This window comes from Fukomys damarensis, unplaced genomic scaffold (genome assembly GCF_012274545.1).
Source record: "Fukomys damarensis isolate Sample0158 unplaced genomic scaffold, DMR_v1.0_HiC HiC_scaffold_33, whole genome shotgun sequence".
Classification (NCBI taxonomy): Eukaryota; Metazoa; Chordata; class Mammalia; order Rodentia; family Bathyergidae; genus Fukomys; species Fukomys damarensis.
Genome location: NW_022900945.1, coordinates 2,637,989 through 2,660,275, shown reverse-complemented (window position 1 = coordinate 2,660,275; position 22,287 = coordinate 2,637,989). Strand labels below are relative to the sequence as shown.

Sequence of the window (22,287 nt, the reverse complement as noted above, 5' to 3'; positions counted from 1 at the left end):
ATTTTTTTTTTTTTTTTTTTTGTACCGGGGATCGAACTCAGGGCCTCATGCTTGCAAGGCAGGCGCCAGAACCACTGAGCTAAATCCCCAGCCCAACTAGAGGTGATTTAAAACATGTGGGCAAACACTCCCAGGTTATACACAAATGCTGGACCACTTCATTTAAGAGACGGAGACATCTTTGGGCCATGGTAGCCAACAGCTGATTCCAACGTTGCCACTGGGAATTACCATCTTTAAGTATAATATACACTTATGTGAGTATATCTAAAGACTAATTTATTATCATAGTATTATAGAGCTTTGAGGACCAACGCATTTTATATTTGATCAGAAACCACCAAATTGTCTTCCCAACAGGTTACCCTTGTGTCAAGAATAATGTCTCCACATCCCTACTAAAATTAAATGCCACAATCTTTTAACATTTTGCAAATCTAAGTGATGAATGACACTATTTTTTAAATTTCCAATACTTTTCTTACTAATGAGATTAAACATCTCTTTAGGTTTTTGTTATGTTTCTTCTATCCAGTGTTGGTCTGTTCTTCTATGGCCTTGTCTTCTTTTTCTTAATGGTTCATAAGTGTTTTATATGGTACAGTCTGTTGTGCTCATTGTACACATTGTCCTTATATTTACAAAAGTCAACGTCTTTTACTTGTTTATAATGTCCTTGCCTACAGAGGTTTTAAAACATTCACCAAACATACACCATGTAAAGGTACAAGATCCCAATGATGAATGCAACTGCACAGTATACCTAAAATGTACCGATAAATGTAATGAAATAAAAGTCACCAAACTATAAGAACTTCTACTAGATTGCCTTATTCCTAATCATTTAACATTTTAAAATTTCTAATCCTTTAGTAATCACTTTATGTATAATTTAGATAGCAATCTAATTTATTTTTTTTCAAAAAGGGTTAATTTGTCCAGGGTATCATTTTTTTATAGCACAAAAAATTAGATCCAACAGGACCTGGGATTTAGCTCAGTAGCAGTGTACCTGCCTTGCAAGTGCAAGGACCTGAGTTCAATCCTCTGTACTGAAAAAAAATATATAAAAATTAGATCCAACTAAAATACTGAATGATACAGGAACAATTAAATTTATTCTTGAACAATTAAGTGATCTTTTTAAGAATATTTAACCATGTAGGAAAAAGATTTATGCAATTATAAATGAGCTCGATGCAAAACTCTTTAAATACCTCAACTGTGTAGAAAATCTGTCTACACAGGAACGGAAATATATCTGGCAAAATGTTCCAAGTAATATCTCTTTAAGACATTAGAATTCAAGGTGATTGTTCAATTTTCCTGACTTTTCACATTTTCCCCAATGAGCATTCTTCCTTTTATAATCATAGTACAGTTATTAAAAGAAACATGACTTAAACACTGAGAAGGAATAAGGCAGTCGTGGTGAACCTGTGACACATACGTTATTGTTTTTGTTTTAAGAAAAAGACGTTACCAGAGAGTTATTTTTTCTAAACTAAAAGCTTAGCATTCCGGTTTCATTGCAGAGTTGGTGCTTTGCAATAAATAAGTGGGCTTTGGGCACTCGTGTCTAAAAGGTTCGCCACCACTGAAATGAGGAGGACAGACAGAGACGGTGTGGTAAAATGATCATTCTTCCTTACCATTGGGATGAAAAGGAATTGTGACAAATCTCACGGCTGGAGGGACAAAGTTGTAGTCTGGTGTAAAACTTACTGTCACTTCGAAAGCTAACCCTGCGATAGAGAAATAGTCTCACTGCAGCATCCGTTGCACCGATTTGCCGTGATGAAGCCTCCTCTGCCCGCCTCCTCCCGCCTGCTCCGCACCGCCTGAGCGCCCTGCCCTCGCCGGAAGCCGGCCGTCTTGTCCAGGGGCACTTTACACCCTTGAGCTCCCTGCTCCTTCCCAGCCTGCGGCGTCCAGTTCGCAGCGTCCCCTCCTTGGAAGCAGCTCCCAGGCGCGGTGAGCTGCTCACACTCCTGCTGCTTCCCGGTCTGTGCACCGACAGCCGTACACCGCAGGTTGCCTGTCCCCACCTCCCCCGGCAATGTGCCAGCTTCTTCCTGACCGGAAGAACACACAGTCCTGACAGTTTACAGGGGCACAGGCTTCTCGAGAATATGACTTATGGAAATTTGCTGCTGGTGGTGGGGGATTGGAGAGGGAAAAATTGGAAGTGACTGCAAAATTTTGAAGCCAAAAAGAAGCCCACAGGGACGCTCTGATTTCAGGGAAGACTGTCCGAAGACGTGCTCAGGGGATACGCTTTACTTTGTTTTCTTAAAAATGAATAGCATCGTAATAACCTTTTTCCCTGGATTTCGATCCTCAACACTGCAAACAACAACAACAACAACATCAACAAAAACCCAAAACCACAACAAAACAAATTTAAAAAATTAAGATTTGGCATCAAGGAAAACACCCACTAATAATTTCAGTCTACGCTGACAAGTGGCAAGAAAAGCCAGACGATGAAATATAACATAAATACCTCTAGAATTCTCAGACTTGATAGCACGCAACCTTATGCACGAAAAGCATTCCAGAAACGTATAAAATGCAACAGAAGTATACATGTTAAGAAAGTGGGCCATTGGTAGAAATTGTTTTAAAAACAGGCTGGTTTTGAAAATACAAACCCTGCCAGACTGAATTCTGTAGACCTGCAATGTTAGCCTTCCATTCCATCATATCTTCACTTACAGGAAAGGCCGTAATACCCTGGAATGAAAAGCAAAATTAGACAAAAAGATCATTTACTGTTTTGAATGTCAGACACCAGGTTACATTGAATCCCCAAACCTAAATGTTTTCTCTTGATACATATACGTATTTATTGACCAATGGAGGTGTTATATGTCTTACTGCATAGAAGTTAAGGTTGATTCCACACATAATGGTAAATTTAAAACATAGAAATAACACATGGAAATAAAGGATCAAGACTGGGATGTGTGGCTTATACAACCTCTGGTATCTCAGTGGCCAAATTAAGATTCAAATTGGGAAAGGAGATAGTTGGAAGGTGTATGTTTTCTCAAAGCTTTCAAAGACTATTTGCATGCTATATGGAAGGCATGAAGTAGGAACATTGTCTTTTTCTTTCTGTCTGGTTTTTCTTGTTGCTAAGACAAAATACCTGATGCCCCAAGTTAAAGGAGGAAAGATTTATTTGGCTCACAGTCTGTAGACGTTTCAGTTCATAGTTGGCTGGCTCCAAGGCAGGGTGGCGTGACAGAGGAGCATCACAGAGGAGAAAGAGTTCATGGCAGGAAGAAGGCAGCAAAAGCAAGCCAGCAAAAAAACTACAAGTAACTGGCAGCAAGCCTCTTTCTGTTCCTAATACTGTACCCAGGCCACCTGTCCTTGGTGGGGGGCAGCACTCACACCCTTAACCCTAGCACCCTTGGGCCTAGCACTGCACCATGAGTCAGTCACACACTCTGGATCCATCCATCTCTGAAAAGGCCCCACCTGGGACTGCAGAGGCTTGGGGGGCATCTAGACACAAATCATAATTTCTCTTTCTCTCTCTCTTTCTTTCTTTCCTTTCTTTTCTTCTAAGGACTGAGCCCAGGGCCTTCTAACTGAGCTACATCCTCAACCTATTTTTATTTTTTATTTTGAGACAAGTTCTTGTTAAGTCACTAAACTGCCCAGGTCGGGTTCAAACCTTCCATCCTCCTGCCTCAACCTCCCACAGTGCTGGGATTCTAGGTGTTCTCCACCCTGCCCAGCTAGAGACATTCTCTTTAGGAAAAAATTCTAAAATCACAAGTTGCATATAAAAATAAAAATTTCCTATTGAGTGAGGTACTGGTCCAATGGAGAGACAAGAATTATTTCATTAATTATACGGAAATAATCCAATAAACATTTCTGCCCAGACACAGTTATTAAGAATACCAAGTCCTTGCCTGTATAAATATTTTGTCTCCTATCTACATGATCTATATTTATATGTCCTTCACTGAATTCTCTTTCACCAGAGAACTACAGAGTTCAGAATGCACAAAAACATTGTATCAAATGTTAGGTCCATGCCTCTGGGCTGTTTGTTGGCCAACTCGGCCTAGCGTCTCCAGCGAGCCGTTCCCCAGCCCAGTTTTTACACTTTCACAGCAGGACTGAGACAGAGCCGCGCCCCTGAACTGCCGCCGACAGACAGCGCGGCTGTGAGCAGCGCTGGCTTGGCCCCTTTGGTCTATGGAGCGCTTCGTTTTCACACTTTTTCTTGAGCACAACCCCTTCCTTCCTCCGTTTGCATTCTCCACAAACACCAGTACCTTAACTGGAGGCACTAGGGGCCAAGGTTTTATCTTCCTCTGGGCTGCACTAACAAGGGAAGGCAACGATGTGTTGTGCCGGTAAAAATGCGCAGGGCAACAAGGAGCAGAACACAAAAATCAAGAACAAAGGGTTTGGATTCAGAAACCCTGCAATGGGATCCTGCGTCCAGGATTCTTTCCTGAATCTTTCTGAGCCCTAGGTTTCTGGCAGGGGACGTGAAACATACTTATCTTGTAGTGCTATAATTAATGAGCACGGCCTGCGCCTACTCCTCTCTATTTGACCCCAACACTCACTCAGACGCACAGTTTGTTGTTCACTCAGCACGATGTACCCTATACTTTTAGCCATTTTTATTTCAAAGTAATAGTGACTGTTACTATGAAATAGATCTGTTAAATAATACTATCCCGGCACATTGGCCCTAATTAAATCATGATTTATAGAATAAACATGGATCGTGTTTCTTGACAATCACGGCCCAGTGAGACACCCGCCTCCCAGGACTCACCTCGTAACCTTTCTCCATCAACTCTCTGAAGTCTCTCTGAAGCAAGAGGCAGGCTCGGCCCAGCATGGTCGGGCAGCCCCACACTCCTCAGGGTCACTGTGAGCCGCGCAGCCGAGGCTCGGGGTGCCCCTCCCATACACTAATAGAAGCCGCCTGCTTTCTGGAGCCCAGGCCGCTCCGGGATAAGCAGCTTCTAGGTCTGAAAGAGCACAGTGACCTTCTTCTCTCCTCTGCCTCCTCTGCATGAGGACTTCCAGAAGGGAAATTGAGGCCCTTCGCATGTGCGGCGCGTCCCGCGGGACAAACGTGATGAGCCCCTGGTGAACGAACCCCTTGTGGTCGCGTGTGAAGAGAGGGCGAGACGTGCACGCGTAAGGCCGTGCTAGCAAGCTGTCCTTTCCGCTTTCCGGTGGGTGAGCGCTGCTGGACAACGCCAATCGGTTGCCAAGCAACAGGGCCGCAGGAGCCTTAGAAAGGGGGCGGGAGCTTGGCCTCCTGACATCCAATCAGCGATGGGGCGCCGGCCTCTGGGCGTCGCTGCAGCCAATTGATGAACATCTTCGCGCTGAAAGGCAAGTGAGGTCTGTGGTTCCCAGGAACACTGCCCTCACTTTCACTCCTTGGAAGGCCTTGCGGTTTATGAGGTCAAAGCCCCACACCTGCCTTGCGAGGATGCTCCAGGGACAGGCCTGCCTGAAACTCCTCACCTGAAGCTCTGCTTTTGCTCTGATCCTTCCCCTCATCCCCTCGGCTCCTTCACTCCTCCTGAAGACCCAGGGCTCTGTAAAGTCTCCCGAGGCAAAATCAGGCCTCTCTGTTTGTGACCCGTCGGCCCCCTTGCCTCCCGGTGAGCATCTATCTCTCTACTTTCCTCTCCACCAAATCTCCCAACTGCTCGAAGGCCCTGCTGGGCCGTGGATGGGCCGCACGGCCTGGCGTCTGGGCTCGGAGGGGCATCATCGGTGACCAGTGCACTCACTCCACGAATACTTGCTGAGCACTTATTTCACATGCTGTGAACAAAGGAAACGAAGTCGCTCCAACAGACAGCAAGCAAGCGCAGCGGTCCTTATGGGGCCTACAGTTAGACGCAACCAGCGGTAGGGTGAAAATGCTCAGAAAAGGAACGTGACGTCTACACTGAGTACGTGCAGACTTTCTGTTGACATTGTCCCCTAAAGGATACAGTGTGACAACTATTTGAGTAGCGCTTCTATTGTATTAAATATTGTAAGTAATCTAGAGATGATGTCAGTATATCGGATACTGGGGATGGTCGTAAATAAACCACAGGTATAGGAAAGAGAAACCATGGTTTCAGACTGTGATGAATGCTACGCAGACACTGCATAGAGTAACTCAGGGTTAGAAATAATGGCCAGGTCAGGCCTCTGTAGAGAGTGGAGCTTTGAACTCATGTGAAAGGGAGTGGTCTAATACACGAAATATTGAGAGCACAGAGATCTGGGAAGAGGGAAGCAGGACAGTTCGAAATCAGGAGGGAGCTTGTCTTGAAAAGGGAAACAGGGCAGCCACGGGAAAGAAAGGACAGCGGTGGGTAGAGAAAAACAAAGTAGGAAGTTTGGGCTTTACTGGAATAACGATGGGGATTCAGTGGATGGTTTGAGCACAGGAATGTTAAGCTCTGTCTGATTTACACTCACCAAAATCCTCTGGCTGCTCTGTGGAGAAAGAATCAAGGGAGAGGGACCAAGGGGAAGGTATCCGTGGTGAATCTCAAGTCCAGGTGGAGCAGCTTAGAGATTCCCAACAACATTTTAACTTTGCTAAAACTTTGTTTTGTAGCAACAAATCCCCACCTGCAGACCTCCCGCCCTCTGCCTGGTGGTGAGCGGCAAGATCTCTCAAGACACACCTGGTTCTGTGCAGCCAACCTGGGTCTCGTTAGCCTGTACAGCCCCGAAGAGGTTGCCTCACTTCTTAGACCTGACTTTTTTATCTGATAGATGGGCCGGTGACAGTACCTGCAGGCTTATGGGGAGGATTAAAAGAAATAATGCCTGCTCAGGGTTTGTTTAGTCACTGCCTGGTGTGGGTGACAAATAAAACTGTTCCAGTGTTCTAAGTCGTCCATCAAAATTAATTCCATCCTCAAAAACAACTCAGCTGGGTGTGACAACACACACCTATGACCCCAGAACTTGGGAGGCTGAGGCAGCAGGATTGTTGCAAGTTCCAGGAATATGCACTATACCCTTATGTAGTATAAGTGTATGATCCTATACTTAGAAGATCCTAAAGACTCCACCGAAAGCCTTGTGGAGCTGATGAATAAACTCAGCAAAGGAGCAGGATATAAAATCAACACTAGAAATCAATGGCTTTTTCATAGAGCAGAAATGGAGTAGCTAAGAAAGAAAACAGGAAAACAATTTCACACAATTTCAAATAGCTTAAAGCCATTTAACCAAGGAGGGATCAATCTCTTCATGGAGGTAAAAGACCTCTACAAAAAAAATTTTAGGATACTGAATAAAGAAAATTGAAAAAGATTCTTGAAAATGGAAAGACCTCCCATGTTCATAGATTGGCAAAATTAATATTAAAATGGCCATGTTAAGGCTGGGCATAGTCATGCACGCTTGTAATCCTAGCACTTGGGAGGCTGAGGCAGGAGGATCACCATGAGTTCAAGGCCAGCCTGGGTTACACAGTGAGTTCATTGCTTGCCTGGACTACATAGCAAGACCCTATCTCAAAACAAATAAACAAACAAAAAAGATGGCCATATTACCAAAGGCAATCTATGATTTCAATGCAATCCCCATCAAAATAACAATGACAGAACTGGAAAAAATATAATCCTAAAATTCATATGGAAACACAAAAAGCCAAAGCAATCCTAAGGGGGTGGCGGAAAGCAAGATTCGCAGCATCACAATACTCAACTTCAACTCACAAAGCCGTACCAACAGGAGGACCACAGCACTATGGAGCTGTCCACGAAAGGGGTCCACATCAGCACAGCACAGGGATAGAGATCTCATACCCAGGTTCACTGTAACACAACTCTAGTGGCCAAGAGGTGGAACCAGCGCAGGGTGCAGCATGGCCTGAGGGCGCTGTGGTTTGTCCCCCCAAAGCCTCATGGGCTCGGAGATAGGGTTTGGGGAAGGCGGCTGAGCCATGGGGCAGCCCCGCGGATTTGCTCCTAGGGGTGGAAAGAGGGGTCACGGGGCAGCCTGGAAGGGTTCATCTCCCTCCCCAGCCCCCTATCTCTGCTTCCCGCCCACCATGACTTGAGCAGCTGACCTCCGCCAGACCCCCCACCCTCTTCCTGCTACTTCGGGGCCAGCTGACTTCGCTTGGGATCAATTTAACCTGGGCACCAGATGAACCTCCCTCCTCTAAGCTGTGGGTGTCAGCTATTTTGTACCAGTGACAAAAAAGTAACTAAGACAAAGGGAAAAAGAAAATGTAGTATATGTACACACAATATAGAATTATTTAGCCACTAAAAAGAAAAAAAAGCATTGTCATCTGAAGAAAATGGGATGCAGGTAGAAAACATCGTGTTGGGAAAAATAAGCCAGACTCAGTGATAAATGCCCCATGTTCTCCACAAATGTTGTCTCCAAAAGGGATGACAGGAAAGAAAGGGCAGGAGAGAGGGGACAGAAGGTGTACGGATGTGTGATGGGCAGGTGGATTTGAACAAAACTACGTGACTCAAACCCCCAAAGCCTGGAACCGGGAGGGCAGTGGGGCAGCAGGCGATGACGGGAGGGAAATGATTAAAGGGTGACACATGCATGTGCAAATCTGCCAGAAAGGCATAGAGATAATATTTAAAAAGTGTTACATATAATTTACTGTCTATGTTTATATACAAATCAAAAATAAAGAATACACGAGGTTAAAAACCATTGCCGCGCACCCTAAGTATGCCTCCCGTCGCCTCTGTCAGATGATATGTTTATTAACTGCCACTGGCTTGTGCAAATTATCAATGTACACTACCCATACGTCCCTCAAAGATACCAACTAGTAAATACTCTTTCTGTATCAACTTCTGGTATTTCTGTACTTTCCAGTGAGAGTAGATTTACTTAAATCCTTGTCTTTGTCCCTTTCTCATTACTAGGACCGAACACCTGACACTCAGAGGAGGGAGATTTATTTTGGTTCACAGGTTCTAGAGGTTCATTCCATGGTTAACTGATTTCGAGGCAGGAAGGCATGGCGGAAGGGCCTTGTGGGGGGCAGAGCTGCTCAGCTCAGGGAGGAGCTGGAGAGAGAGGTAAGCCCTTCCAGGTCACACCCTCAATGGCGGCCTCTTTTGATCAGGCCCCGCCTCCCAAGAGCAGGGCAGCTGTGGCACTCCCATGATCCAGTTGCTTTAAACCACAAAGATCCCATTACTTCTTTGGACTTCTGTAGCCCTTGCATAACCCCAGGAGTGTGAATATGATGTGGTTTGTCCCTGTGGTTAAGTTAGATGGAGCATTTGCCTTTGAGGTTTTCCAGGGTGAGCCTGACCTAACCAGGTAGCCCATCAGTGGTACTGCGCTCTTCCTGCAGTCGGTGATTCCAAGTGTAGGAGCAACTCCAGGTGAGAGAGATTCCCTGCTGTTGCCTTGAAAGTGAAAGGGTTGCACAGTAAAGAACAAGGAGAGCTTCTAGGATCTCAGAGTGGGCCTGGGGTGGACAGCAACAAGAAATCAGAGCCAGAGTGCCACATTTACAAAGAACCAAGTCCTGTCACAATCACATAAGCTTGCAATGGGACCCAGATTCCCAATCTGAACAGCCAGCTCTTTGTGAGAGCCCAGCGGAGAATCCAGTCAAGCCACACCTGCTACATTGGTGGACAGCCTGAAGGTCCCTTGTCTGAAATGCTCTGGACCAGAAATGTTTCAGAGTTTGGAATATTTACATAGACTTGCTGGTTGAGCACCCCTGATCCAAAATTCCAAAATCCAAAGTGCTCCAAAATCTGAAACTGTGTGAGCCTCAGGTTGGTACTCAAGATGTTTCAGAGTTTGGGGCATTTTGGAATTAAGAATTTCGGATTAGGGACATTCAGCTGTATTTTGTTGTGTAGAAGTGGATAACCACACAACTTCTTATCCAGAGAGCAGAGTTACCTGAGGTGGTTTAACCTGATCATACCAGCATAGGACCTGAGACCAGGTTTGGGATCATGGTGAGTATGGTATCTCTACCCCCAAAGACCAAACGCTCACAGGCTCACATGCAAATTTTCATTGCCTGAGGCGAGCAAAGCAAGGGACAATGTCTCCACTCCGTCTGTGATGCTACGGTTGTCTCTGGATTTACAACCAGCACTTTTTAGAAAGAGTTCTTTCCCTAGGACTCAGACAGCTGTTTTGTTTCACTCAAACTGGAGGACTGCGTTCCTCATATACCAAGACAAAGTGCTAACCTTGTTTGGATTTGAACCCCCACCCGCACGAGCAACAGGAGGCAGAGGGCGGCCCAGGTCGGCTCAGCTGTGAGAAGGGCTTTAAATCACATTTTGGCATTTGTTACACTGTTAACTAGAAAGCGTAGCGCAGCACACATGCTCCTAGTAACTCTGCTTCCAAATCGTATGATCTCCCCTCTGTCTCAGAGAGCTTTTGATGTGTGTTCCCAATATTGAGTTTCTCTGCTTTTAATAATGTTATATTCCTTCCTCAATATAAATGTCATGAGAATACTGAATGCTAATCTTCAAAGATCAAACGGGGAGAAAGAGGTGGGCAGCCTGGTCCAGCGACTTGAATTCCTGACATTTCTCTTTGAAAACACTGATGTTTTACTTATATAAGCCTTGGCTCAAGAAGCTGGCTCTGCTATTTAAAGTGGAAACTGTCCACTCCCGTACATTTCAGGAAGGGGTTAATTACAAAATAATTAGTTCTCTGCCTGCAGGGCCCTGAGATGCAGAGGCCACAGGATCCATACTGCTTTCTACATTCGTGTCACCAGACAGAGGTCCTGGGAATCAATGGTGGCTGCTGTTCTGTCCCTTCCCTGCTGCAGCTGGGGTGATCCGCAGCCCTGGAGTGCCAGGGGCACAGGACATTTCAGGGTTGAAACTGGGATAACCTTCCCCAGCTGTCCCCTCTGTCACTTTAGCTTGGGCATCAAGGACCTTTTTGGGGACTTGCGTGATCACTTGGTAAGGCCTGTTTCCCTGGTTGAAGGCATCTGATTTGTTTTCTCTGGCAGGCAGGGGCCTGGTTCTCTTCATGGATGAATGAAAAGTGTCATTCTGAGCACCTCCTTATCCTAAGTTCCCATGGGTAACAAGGAGTGGAGGGGAAGTTAAAATCTCAACAACCTGATATTAGGGCCTTTCCTTTAAAGAAAATGTTTCTAAAGCCAGCCATGGTGGTGCAGGCTTCTAATCCCAGCACTTTGGGAGGTTGAGGCAGGAGGAGCATAAGTTCCAGCCCAGCTGTGGGCAACTTAGCGAGACCCTGCCTCAAAATAAAAAATTTTGGGCTAGAGATGTAGCTCAGCGTAAAGGTACTGGGGTCAATCCCTAGTAGTTTTTTAAAAGGAAGAATAAATACTAATTATCATTATTTTCTGTGCTGGGGCCTGATCTCAGAGCCTCAAGCACACCACGGAATCCTGCCCGCAGTCGGGAGCCCAGCCTGCATCCCATGGAGAAAGGAATGGAGGCTCCGGGCCTGACCCACCGCGCAGGTGCTGGACAGTGCAAGGGCAGCGGGCCCACTGCCCTCCTCTCCCAGTTCCGGGAAGGCGGGATCCCGAGGACAGGGCTGGATGCCAGGCCCGAGGAATCTGTAGGAGTATTTTACTGTTTTATTTCAGTGGTGAAACAGATTGCGTGTGTGAGCACGAGTGTGGATTCACGGCCGGAGCCCAGGTCCGTGAAGACCAAGCCCGTCTCCCTTGGGACTGAGGATCCGGCTACTTGCGTCTCAGCAGGTGCGGGATCAACCTTCTCAACAGCCTGAGCCCAGCCCCTCTCGTTTTGAAGGCAGGGCATCTCCTCAACTCTGCGGCTCCTTCAGTAAGGCTCGCTCTTTGCCAGCCCTGTGGCCCGTGTCTCGGTCCTCTTCTGGGAGTCGGTGACCCCTGGGTGACTGGGGACTGGGCTGATCCTACGTCCACCCACAGACCCAGCGGGTGCCTCTGGGCACTGAGCCGGCCAGGTGGACCCAGCGGCACCCTGGCCTGGACCAGGAGCCCTCTCACGGTCGTGAGGCTCCCTCCCCTGGGCTAACAGTGTCCTAGGCTTCTGGCATCCGTGGTAAGGAATGAATTTAGGTTAACTAGAAAAACACCCCACCTTTGTCCTGCGCAGTTCCTTTCTCCTCTGCCGCTGTAATTGCTTCCTCCTTGCCATGCGAGCTGCTGGTTGAAAACAAACACTCTATAAATCCACAGGAGCATGAGCTTCACCCCTGGGGCCGGCCTCCCCCAGCCTCGGGGCCTGCACAGAGAGCTCACAGCCACCTGGGGACTGACAGGCTGCAGCTGCCCGGGACAGCAGCCCACAACGCAGGTGAGGCATCTGCCCATGGGTCCAGTGCCACAGCGCAGAGTGGGAGGAAGGCCCGCAGCTGCCCCCACTCCATGCTGTTTGCGGGCAAGGAAGTCCTGCTGCTCCCTGTGGGTGTCCCTGGCCCTGGGAAAGGCCAACAGGGAGGCGCATGCTCTCTGCTTTGCTAACTGTCAGTCTGAGTCAAAAAAGCTGTACTAAGGAGCCAGCTCTGGGTGTGGTGTGCACCTCTGTAATCCCAGGCCTGGGAGGCTGAGGAAGGATGATCCTGATTTCAAGGCCAGCCTAGACTACAAAGCAAGATCCTGTCTCAGAAAACAAACAAACACTACTGCTTTGAGCTTTTTCTTATAAAGGGAAAAGCTTTCAGCCAATGTCCAAGAATGTGGATCTTGGATAAACTAGAAGAGATGGGAGAAGAGGTGTATTCTTGATTAAGGCTAGTCCAGTTGGTCTGTTCCCACAGCCTGTGCTGTTTTCTGTTCAAGCAAACAATCACAGGAAAATATAACCAAAGTCAAACATGCTGTTTTTAGTGCCAGTATTTAAGTAAAACTTCATTTTCTTTATGGAGAATAAAGCGGCTTATATGTTATTAAATGCTTATATGTGTACTAAATTATTAAGGATATGATCACTCATCTCCACTTTATGCCTTTAAATTAGGTTGTGTATTACTTTTCCTGTTGCTGGGACAAAATACTTGACACCTGCTACTTTAAGGAGAAGTTTATCTGGCTCATGGCCTCCGAAGGTTCAGCCCATGATCTGTGGCTCCAGGGCAGAAACAACATGGTGGAAGGGGCCTGGAGGAGGACAGCTGCTCACACCATGGCAGTCAGGGAGCAGAGCAGAGAAGGGAGGAGCCAGAGTAAGAGATCCACCCTCCAAAGCACTGATGAATACAGTGCCCCCGGGATCCAAACTCTACCTCTGAACACCAGACTTTGCAGGGGACATTTTTTTTTTTTTCTTTTTGGTACCGGGGATTGAACTCAGGTCCTTGCAGGCAGTGGAACCTCTGAGCTAAATCCCTGGTCCAGCACAGGTCACTTTAGATCTAAGTCATAACAGATAGGTTCTGTGGTTCCTAATATTTAGAATACGTTGGAGTCATCAGGAGGGTTATAAAAACAGATTTCTGGGTGTGACCTATTGAATTTCTGCTTTGAGGTGATGCTGGATTATTTGCATTTCTAGTGAGCTCCTGGGTGGTGCTGCTGGACCCCATTTTAAGAAATCCCAAGATAGGACCCATCTCTGAAGGTGTATAGATAGCAGAACTCCTTATTCACTACCTACAGAGGGTGCAGATGTGGGGGACCGAGGAAAGAAGGGAACCAAGGGACTCAGAAGTGGATTGGAGACGGCTGGAGGGTCAGAGGCTGGAGAGACATAAGAAGGAAACGGGAGCGAAGGGCTTATGGAGGGAGAGGAGAGCCCCAGCCCGGCGTGGGGCTCTTTATTGAGTTAGACCTTGAGGCAGTGGCAGGCGGCATACCTAAAACAGATGGGCAAGGCTCTGAAGGTTTTATTGTGCTCCCCTCCGTATGAAACAGCAGCGATGGACGAGCTCTTTGAAGCTTCATAATGATACTCGTTTTCCTTGGAAGTGTATATTAATCACCAGATGGGAAACTTTTGGGTAAGGAAGATCATAAAGATAAGCTGTGGCAATGGAACAGCCACATTTCTTTTATCAATATGGTTGGGCTCTAAGTTGGACAGGCTTTTCTTCTTTAGAGTCTTAAAACATGAGTTTTGATGTCTAAGTCTGTCGGCAAACCTCAAGGCGGAAAAGGTTGAGACTCTATTCTCATTTTCAAATTCCTACATTCTGTTGGTTGTAACCATTCAATATATTAGACTGATTTTAAAAATTCACAACTTGCCATATATAGGTAGGTAGTACTTGGCTATGAAATCACTGGGGTGCTCCCTTCCATGTGTGGTCATTAGCAAAAGAATGCTATTTTGTTTTTGAAGCGCTGCGGATCGAACCCAGGGCCTCAGCTGTGCTAAGAGGCAGTCTACCACCATGCTACTTGCTGAGCCCTAAACCCATTTTAAAAGCCTACACAGAAAAATCATTTCAGTGAAGTAAGAGTGAATAGGAATTGTGATTACTCTTTTTATAACATGTCAATCATTAGGAGAAATAATATTAAAATTCCTAAATACTTGTATGAGAGCAATATTCAGGAAATAATACTGTATAGTAAACATTCTAAACAGCACATAAAATAATCAGTGTTTAATATCATCTCTTGTGTATGAAATACAAATGCATATATCCTCAATATAAAATAACCTTTGTGTCATTACAATTCCATGCTTCTCTACGTGAAAGGCCCATAATAACAAATCAAAATTAAGTAATATAGCGATTAAGAGCATGCAGTGAAAATAAAGGTAAGATATGGCAAGGTGAGATATCTGATTGCTGCCATTATATACTTGAAGAAAATCTATACTGGATCAAGAACAAAGGAAACAAGGAAACAGACCAGAGATAAAAATGCAGAGATATATTTTCATTTCTGTGATACAAACCATAAACATAGTTTTGTGCAAAAAAAGAATCTGAAAAATAAAGTCATCTTACAAAACATTGTCAACAAGGCAAAAGATATTTTTTTCAGTCTGTGGAAAAAATACTATTTAATACAAAGAGACTGTGTTTTTCAGTATCACAGTGCTGTTAGAAAATACATTATTACAAGTGGTTTTGAAATTTAGTTTGCTTACCTTAATGATTTCAGTTATTACAAAGTGTTTAAAAAAGTTATAGTTCTTTATTTAAAAACTAACTTGAATTTACTTTTAACCATGAGAATGTTTTTCAGAGAAGTATTTTACTGGCTCACGGAATGCTAATTTCCCTTTAAGGGATGCTCAGATTCACTAAAGCTGTTTACTTAAAAATAATAAATATTCTTGGAAAATGATAGATTGTCGTATGATAAAATTATGGTTTGGAGCTTCATCATTAAACAGTTGCATAGCAACAAAAGGATTCAAATATTCTCCTTTACCTAAAGTTAAAAAATGTAACCTCTGACTATCAGTGTATCTTCCAGTAAATCTGAACGCAGCCAATTCTTCTGAGTTCACTACCTACAAGTTCATGCTTGTTGTCTGAAGACTCAGGCTGGGGAAAGTTGCAACACATTTTGGTAAACAGACTGCCTTGAATTTTCATGTTAATTGTATTTTTAAAAACTGGAAACATGAAGGGGTTTCCCATGATCTTACATTCTGCTCACAAGATACCATATCCAGGAATTACTGTGGATCCTGTCTCTTCCTCTCTTACAGCTTTAAAGTAAAAATGAGACCAGGAGACATTGTTTTTAGAATAAAGGAGCTGTTGTTTTTAACAGGACAAACATCAAATATAAAATTCCTTTCTATATAGAACTTGAAGGCCATGAGAATTCTAAACTTGGCCCAGAGAGGCAGCAGGCAGATGCCAGGAGAGGCACATTCGGTACCTCCCTCGGGCAAAGGTGGAAAGGATCGTGTTGCTTGTTTACCGGCCCAAAGAATTCAGCTCTCGGTAGTCTTTGAAATGAGAACCCAGGTGTTGTTTGGTAGAATGACTGTAATGTTTTGTGAGACAGGGCATACTGTCGTTGGACAACTAACTACGAATAAATCGTTATGAATTGGGGGGTTGGAATAAAATCTGTGAACATTTCTAGCACAGATAAAAAGTGAGGCTGTTTCCTGGTTATTGGTGCCCTCCCTGGCACCCTGTCTGGGGACAGTGACTGATGCCAGGGACCCTTGGGCCCTTGCCGGTGGCTGCAGATATGCTGCTCTGGTATGCAGCCGCACCTCCCCGTCAATGTTACTGCTCTGGGGAGGCACCTGCAAAGTCCCCTGGAGACTCCTGTCCCTGCCCTTGCCCCAGGGCTGCTGATCTCGGCTCAGGGACCTGTTTCCAGACTGTGCTTCCTTTGCTGCCTCAGTGAGGTGAACAGTCGATCGACAATCACTTCCAGCAGCCACCTCAAGCCTGCTTTGGGTCCTGTGCCCTGTATAACGGGAGGGCTCATGTAAACACAGTGACAAGGGACAGTGTGGGAGAGGCTTCACGAGCAGAAGAGGAGGTCTCCACAGAGGCACACAGGGCACCCCCAGAAGCCCCCACACAGGCGCTCCAGGGCACTTGCGCTATGGCTCACTTCCATCCTGGACTGTGAACTTGGTTTACCAACTCCTTGTGGCTTCTGAACATCTTTTCTGTACAGACACTGCAGAGTCTGAATCGAATCAGTATCATTCCCGAACTCTCGTCCTGGAGGAGGGACAGCAGGCAGACCGGGCTACGGTATACACATTTCAGGGAGAGCCCGGGCATGGCCAGGCACACACAGCACCGTGGACTTTCCTTTTTGGGTTGACGCTTCCTCACAGGGTTCGCCTCTTGGCTGGTTCAGTTTTCGGCACTGGAGACCAATCGTGGATCCCAGCCGGTGTCTTCCTGGCTGGTGCCCATTTTGCCGGGTAAGACACAGCTAAACTTCACAGAAGATACTTGTTGCAACGTCTGCTAAATGAGAGCCCTACTCAATAAAAACATTTGAATAGAAATCTTTTCTCCAGCTTCCTAGCTCGTCCCGCATACCACATTTACAAGAAGGTGCACCCTTTACAGTTCTGCGGAAATCATAGACTCGCTGTGCCCGTGAACGCCGGGGTCTCCCAGCAGAGAGGGCTGCTTGGAGTCTACCTTGTAGGGTTTCTGGGATTTGCTGCCGAACACCGCGAGGCCCATCCCGCCGGGGTGGCTGGGCAGGGACAGGTGCGGCAGGAGCGGGATGTTGGCTTCCTGGTTGGACCCCGAGGAGGGCAGGCTGGTCACGTGGCCCGTGCTGGTGGAGCCGCTGGCGCTGCTCGGGGAGCGGCTCTTGGGAGGGGGGCAGTGCTGGATCCCCCTGGGGGGCCCCGTGGGCTGGTAGTGGGCGGCCGGGAAGGCCGCGTACCCCGGAGGTATCGGGTACCCGTTGATGGGGATGAAGCGCTGGTTCTGAGGTATTGGGGGGCCGATGAAGCCCGTGATCTGGCCCTGCGCGGGGAGGCCCTGGCTCGGGAACATGTAGCCGGGGAACCTGGGGTTGCTGAGATTGCTCACCGGGCTGGCGCTGAGGGAGGTGGTCTGCGTGGTGGCGTTGCCCCCCGAGGGCGTGGTGGAGCTGGTGTGGCTGGACAGCCCCTCCCAGGAGCGCAGGCGCACGTGGATGTCCTTGAACCGGGGCCTCCGGGAGGGGACCTCGTTCCAGCACTCGGTCATGAGGCTGTACATGCGGGGCGGGCAGTCCTCGGAGCACGGCAGCAGCTGCCGCTTCCGCACCATCTCGATCACTTCCTGGTTGCTGAACCCGTAGTAGGGCTGGAGTCCGAAGCTGAAAATCTCCCACAGCACTACGCCGAAGGACCAGATGTCGGAGTCGGAGGAGAACTTGCCGTACACGATGGCCTCGGGGGGCATCCAGCGGATGGGCAGCAGCGCCTTGCTCTGCACCCGGTAGTAGTCGGCGGAGTAGATCTCGCGGGACAGCCCGAGGTCCGAGATCTTGACGTGCAGCTGCTCGCCCATGAGGACGTTGCGGGCCGCCAGGTCCTTGTGCACGAAGAAGCGGCCCGACAGGTACTCCATGCCCGCAGCAATCTGCACGGCGATGTGCAGGAAGTCGCCGTGGTCCAGGCTGGACCGCACCGTGCCGTCCTCGTCGCTGCTGCAGCCCACGTCGGAGTGCGGGGAGCGCATGATGAGGAACTCGCGCAGGTCGCCCTGGTTGAGGAACTCGAAGAGCAGGCACACCGGCTGCTCCTGCGTGACGGCGCCCAGCAGGCACACGACGTTGGGATGCTGCAGCTCGGCCAGCAGCGAGGCCTCCTGCTGGAACTCGGCCCACTGCTGCGGGCTGTTGCAGTCCTTCAGGGTCTTGATGGCCACCAGCTGGGCGTGGTCCATGCCCGGGAGGTAGAGGTGGCCCTTGTACACCTTCCCCACGGCGCACTCGCCCAGCTCCTCCATGAACCGCACCGCGGACAGCGGCAGCTCTTTGGCCTTGCTCTGGAGGGAGGGAGGAAGGGGGGAAGGGAAAACGTGGGTTAAAACATTCCCTGTCAAGACCCCTCGGCGGCGTCCGCAAGGAGGGGAGCCCGCAGGAAGAGGCTACAAAAGATCACAAACGTGTGCTGAGGCTAATGGTGATAGATTTCTTTAAATTTTCAGCAAAGTAAATCTGAGCGATCATTACAGTTTTGTTTGTAGTAGCAAAAGGTTAGAATTAATCTAAATGTGCCCTAGAGGAAGCTGATTAAATAGATTATTTGTTGCCGTAGAAAGTTCTTTGGTCCTACTGCTCCCTCGAAGATAAAAAGCGAAAGAACAGTTAATGCTGAGTGCTGCCCTTGTGTAAAAGGAGACAACTACCGCGCGTATTTCTGTTTCCTTGCATAGGCACAGAATCAGGCCGCAGGAGAAGCCGTGGTGACGGAGGAGTGGCATTTTCACCTCGCGCTTTTTTTTTAATACTTCAAAATTTCTGAACTAGGTAAATGATCTACCAATTTAAAAAACTCAGTTATTAAATTTTAAAATATCTGGCCAATCTCATCAGACTCATCAGAAAATTTCTTCTTCAATGACAGGCGTTTCCACTGTTCTTCCTTTGCTGCCAAGGTCTGGGCCTGTGTCTCCCCTTCCCTGCTGGGGATGGAATCCAGCCTCACCCGCTCCGCCTTCAGTCTGCACGGGAAAGGGGTGAGGAGGAAGGTTATCAACTGAACAGACGCGTGGCACTCACTTGGTTTTACTTATTCCGGCAAGTGTAACCCAAGGTGACTTTTTCTCCCTGCATGCGGATGAGGGATGCTACAGTTTAGATCTAGACGCCCCCAAAACCATCCTTCACTCACAAGTGGGACCTGCAGGAGAGTGGATGGCGGGGCTGACAGCTGACTTCCTGCCAGGGGCGGGGCCTGGCTGGAAGAGGCGTCACTGTGGGCGTGGCCCGGAAGGGGGCCGTGCTCCCCCAGGCTCCTCCCTTCTCTGGCTGCTTTCTATCCGGCCAACCATGGACTGAAACTTGACACAAAATAAACCTGTCCTCTTTTAAGTCGTCGGTATCGGGTATTTTGTTCCAGCAACGAGAAAGTTGCCAGACCAAGGAATTTCAGTAATAACATCTGCACGTGGTGTAAACAAATCCACCTGATGCAGCAGTCCTGACCTAAACGGAATCCCTAGGCTTGCGCTGATGGAGAAGGGTAAGAGCCCGGCACACTTCTTTGGGGAAAATGGGAATTAGGAAATGAACCATGCACCATTAACTGGTTTAACGAGGAGCCGGAAGCACCACCCTCTTGTCCCAGTTGCTCGAGATTAACCCACAGACAGAGTGACATAATTCAAACCACGTGAGCTTCGAGCTCATGCAAATTCCGGGTTTGCCTTGGATCGCTGTTTCCTGTTAGTGATAGTCCGTTCTCCCCAGCACCACGCCAAGCACTTAGCAAACCTAGCTCACTGAAAAACCCTTTGCGGCCAGTCCCGTTCATTGGCCGCTGACCTTGGACACTGTCCTCGCTTCTCCATGCCTGAGTCCATCTCTGTGCACTCCTGTAATAAGTACCTCGCACAGTTGCAGTAGGAAATAAATAAAACGATGAATAAAAGTGATTTCCACCCACTCGGAGCTCTTTAAATCATTTTCTTATCCTTATGAGGGAAGTAGTCCAGAAGGCGGAGTAAATGCAATGATTTACATTTAAAGCCTTCAGCAGTTCTAAAGTCTTAGATAATTCCCTGTGTTTTTAAAAGCTGTGTTTGTCTTCCTGGTAACCTGTCTCTGTTCTCCTGTAGTTTGATATGTTGTTTTTAAAAAATCCTTTAACGTGAGAGAGGATCCCTGTGGGTTGCTCAGCAGCTGAGTGGCCCCAGCCTGCTCCTCTGAGGATTCTGGGAGACTCCGATGGAGTCCAGGCTGCGGGAACACGCGGGTGAGCGGCCAGGAGAGAGTAAGGGAGGAAGGGGCACCGGTGACACAGCCTGGGTGTCTGGAGCTGGCTGAATCCCAGCCACCAAGGTAAGCAAGCTGGTTCTCTCAGGTTCGTTTCTGGAAGAAAAACTCTGTAACATTCGCCATTTTACAGGTTGAGAAGGAGGCTTGGAGGAAGAGTGTAGGGTTTTCAGGGGTCCTGAAAAAGCTGCCCTGTACCTCTGAGACGTCTGTCCCGGCCATCCTGCTCTGGTGAACACCAGGGCAGCCTGCTGGCTTGCACACCCACGGGACACACACGCATGCACACACGCATGCACGCACGCACAGGGTCCCGGGGCCCAGCCCTTCTCCACCCCACACAGGTGGGAGCTGCTCAGAACCACAGTTTCCTGAGCCCCTCAAAACCAAATTCGGGGCCTGCTTTGGAAGGACGCAGAGGGAGCACACGAAGTGGAGATTGCACAAAATCTCTCCTCTGAACACCTGTGAGGCAGCAGCAGGGAAACGCCTGGGAAAATCACCCGTAGCTGGGTTTCAGAGGAACCACTGACACAGCGATCTTCATTTCTTTAAACGCTCAAGTTACTTGGCACAAATGAGTCTTAAGTAGAGAGCCATTTTCAAATTTTACGTAAATCCTGAACTAGTTAAAAAATAATAAAGACCCTTAAAGAAGCAGTCAGTAGACTGTGGGATGACGGCAGGAAATTAGCTGTATTGTTGAGGAACAGATGGTTTACATTACACAAACCCTTTAGGCTAAACTTGTTTAGGTCTGGCATATTGTAAATTATATTTTAGTAACGAAAGTGAAATGACCTCCCCTTGACCCCAAGCGGGGTCTGTCTGCTTGAGCCGGTGTAGTGGGAAACTATGAAAGAAAATGAAGTCATAAAGTTTTGGCAGTTCAATTTTGGCTCATTTCAAGTTAAGGGGTTATAAATCTGTTTAGTTTTCGTTTGACAAGTGTTTGTCACACAGGGATGTACAAAATGTAAAGAAGTGTAAAATACATAGGAGGCCCGGGGCCAAAATAAACCAAGTACAAAGGAGTGCGGGAACGGGCGGACCGGGCGCCTACCTCTCTGTCACTCCTTCCATTAGCTGGTTGACAAGATGCGCCCGGTTTATTATACGCTGTGAGGCAATTAAGTACCTTAAAGCTGAACCAGGCTTTCAGGGGAAATGTTAACATTTTTACTCCTCAGCGTAAGCACACATGTGCCTCTGCATGGTTTCAGAAATCATGTCATTTTTGTTGGGGGCAGGTAGATGTGGCCATGGGAGCCGATCCACTGGGGGGGCGGCGATGGTGAGTCTTCCTTTGGGAATTCCTGGAGAGCAGCTGCGTGGGGTGGGAGCGAGCTCTGCGCTGCAGGAGGCGTAGGCCGGGCCGCAGGGAGCAAGGTGGGCCAGGTGCGAATGGCGCCCTCTTCCCACCTCTCCACCTTCAGACAGGAAAGTGGGAGCCATCAGTCTGACTTTCAGGATGGTGATGAATAAGGATGGGTAAAGAAATTCCATCTATCCGGCTCTTTGCCTTCTAGGCATCTTCCCGAAGGCGTTAAAGATGGATCCATGCACACCCATGCTTACAGCGGCACAACTCCCAGTAGCTGAATCCTGAAGTGGCTGGATGACCGGACAAACCAGAGGCGGTGTTCACACACCGCGGGGCGCCGCTCTGCCACCGAGGACGCACTCGAGTGTCTGCAGGGAACGGAGGCTCCCTGAGACCACGAGGTGCGGAGAAATCAATCGGACACAGAGCTTAGATAGCGCATGGCTTCTCTTAGGTGAGAGACCCAAAGTATAAAGAAATTAAAGAGCAGAATAAAAGCTAGATAAAGAAAACAGAACTTTCACAAAATGGAAGGGGACCAAGGAATGGAGGAAGGCGAGGGAGAGAGGATGAGAAGAAGAACGAAGATGAGTTACGTAAGCACACC

The 22,287-nt window shown here is 47.7% G+C and overlaps 2 protein-coding genes across 11 annotated transcripts in view; both read right to left on the bottom strand.

The window, feature by feature from the left end:
- Ube2u (ubiquitin conjugating enzyme E2 U) overlaps window positions 1–5,249 on the bottom strand; it is a 45,031-nt gene extending 39,782 nt beyond the window's left edge. Inside the window, 3 exon segments of the mRNA XM_010605077.3 lie at window positions 1,653–1,745; window positions 2,655–2,736; window positions 4,817–5,249. Of these exon segments, the coding sequence (XP_010603379.1) occupies window positions 1,653–1,745; window positions 2,655–2,736; window positions 4,817–4,882 (241 nt within the window). The 5' untranslated portion in view covers window positions 4,883–5,249.
- A 9,672-nt stretch (window positions 5,250–14,921) lies between these two features.
- Ror1 (receptor tyrosine kinase like orphan receptor 1) overlaps window positions 14,922–22,287 on the bottom strand; it is a 291,697-nt gene continuing 284,331 nt past the window's right edge. For all 10 annotated transcript variants that reach the window (XM_010605068.2, XM_010605069.2, XM_010605070.2 and 7 more), the window contains one exon: window positions 14,922–18,405. In XM_010605068.2, coding sequence (XP_010603370.1) covers window positions 16,978–18,405 — 1,428 coding nt within the window. In that variant the 3' untranslated portion in view covers window positions 14,922–16,977. The remainder of the gene's footprint in view (window positions 18,406–22,287) is intronic.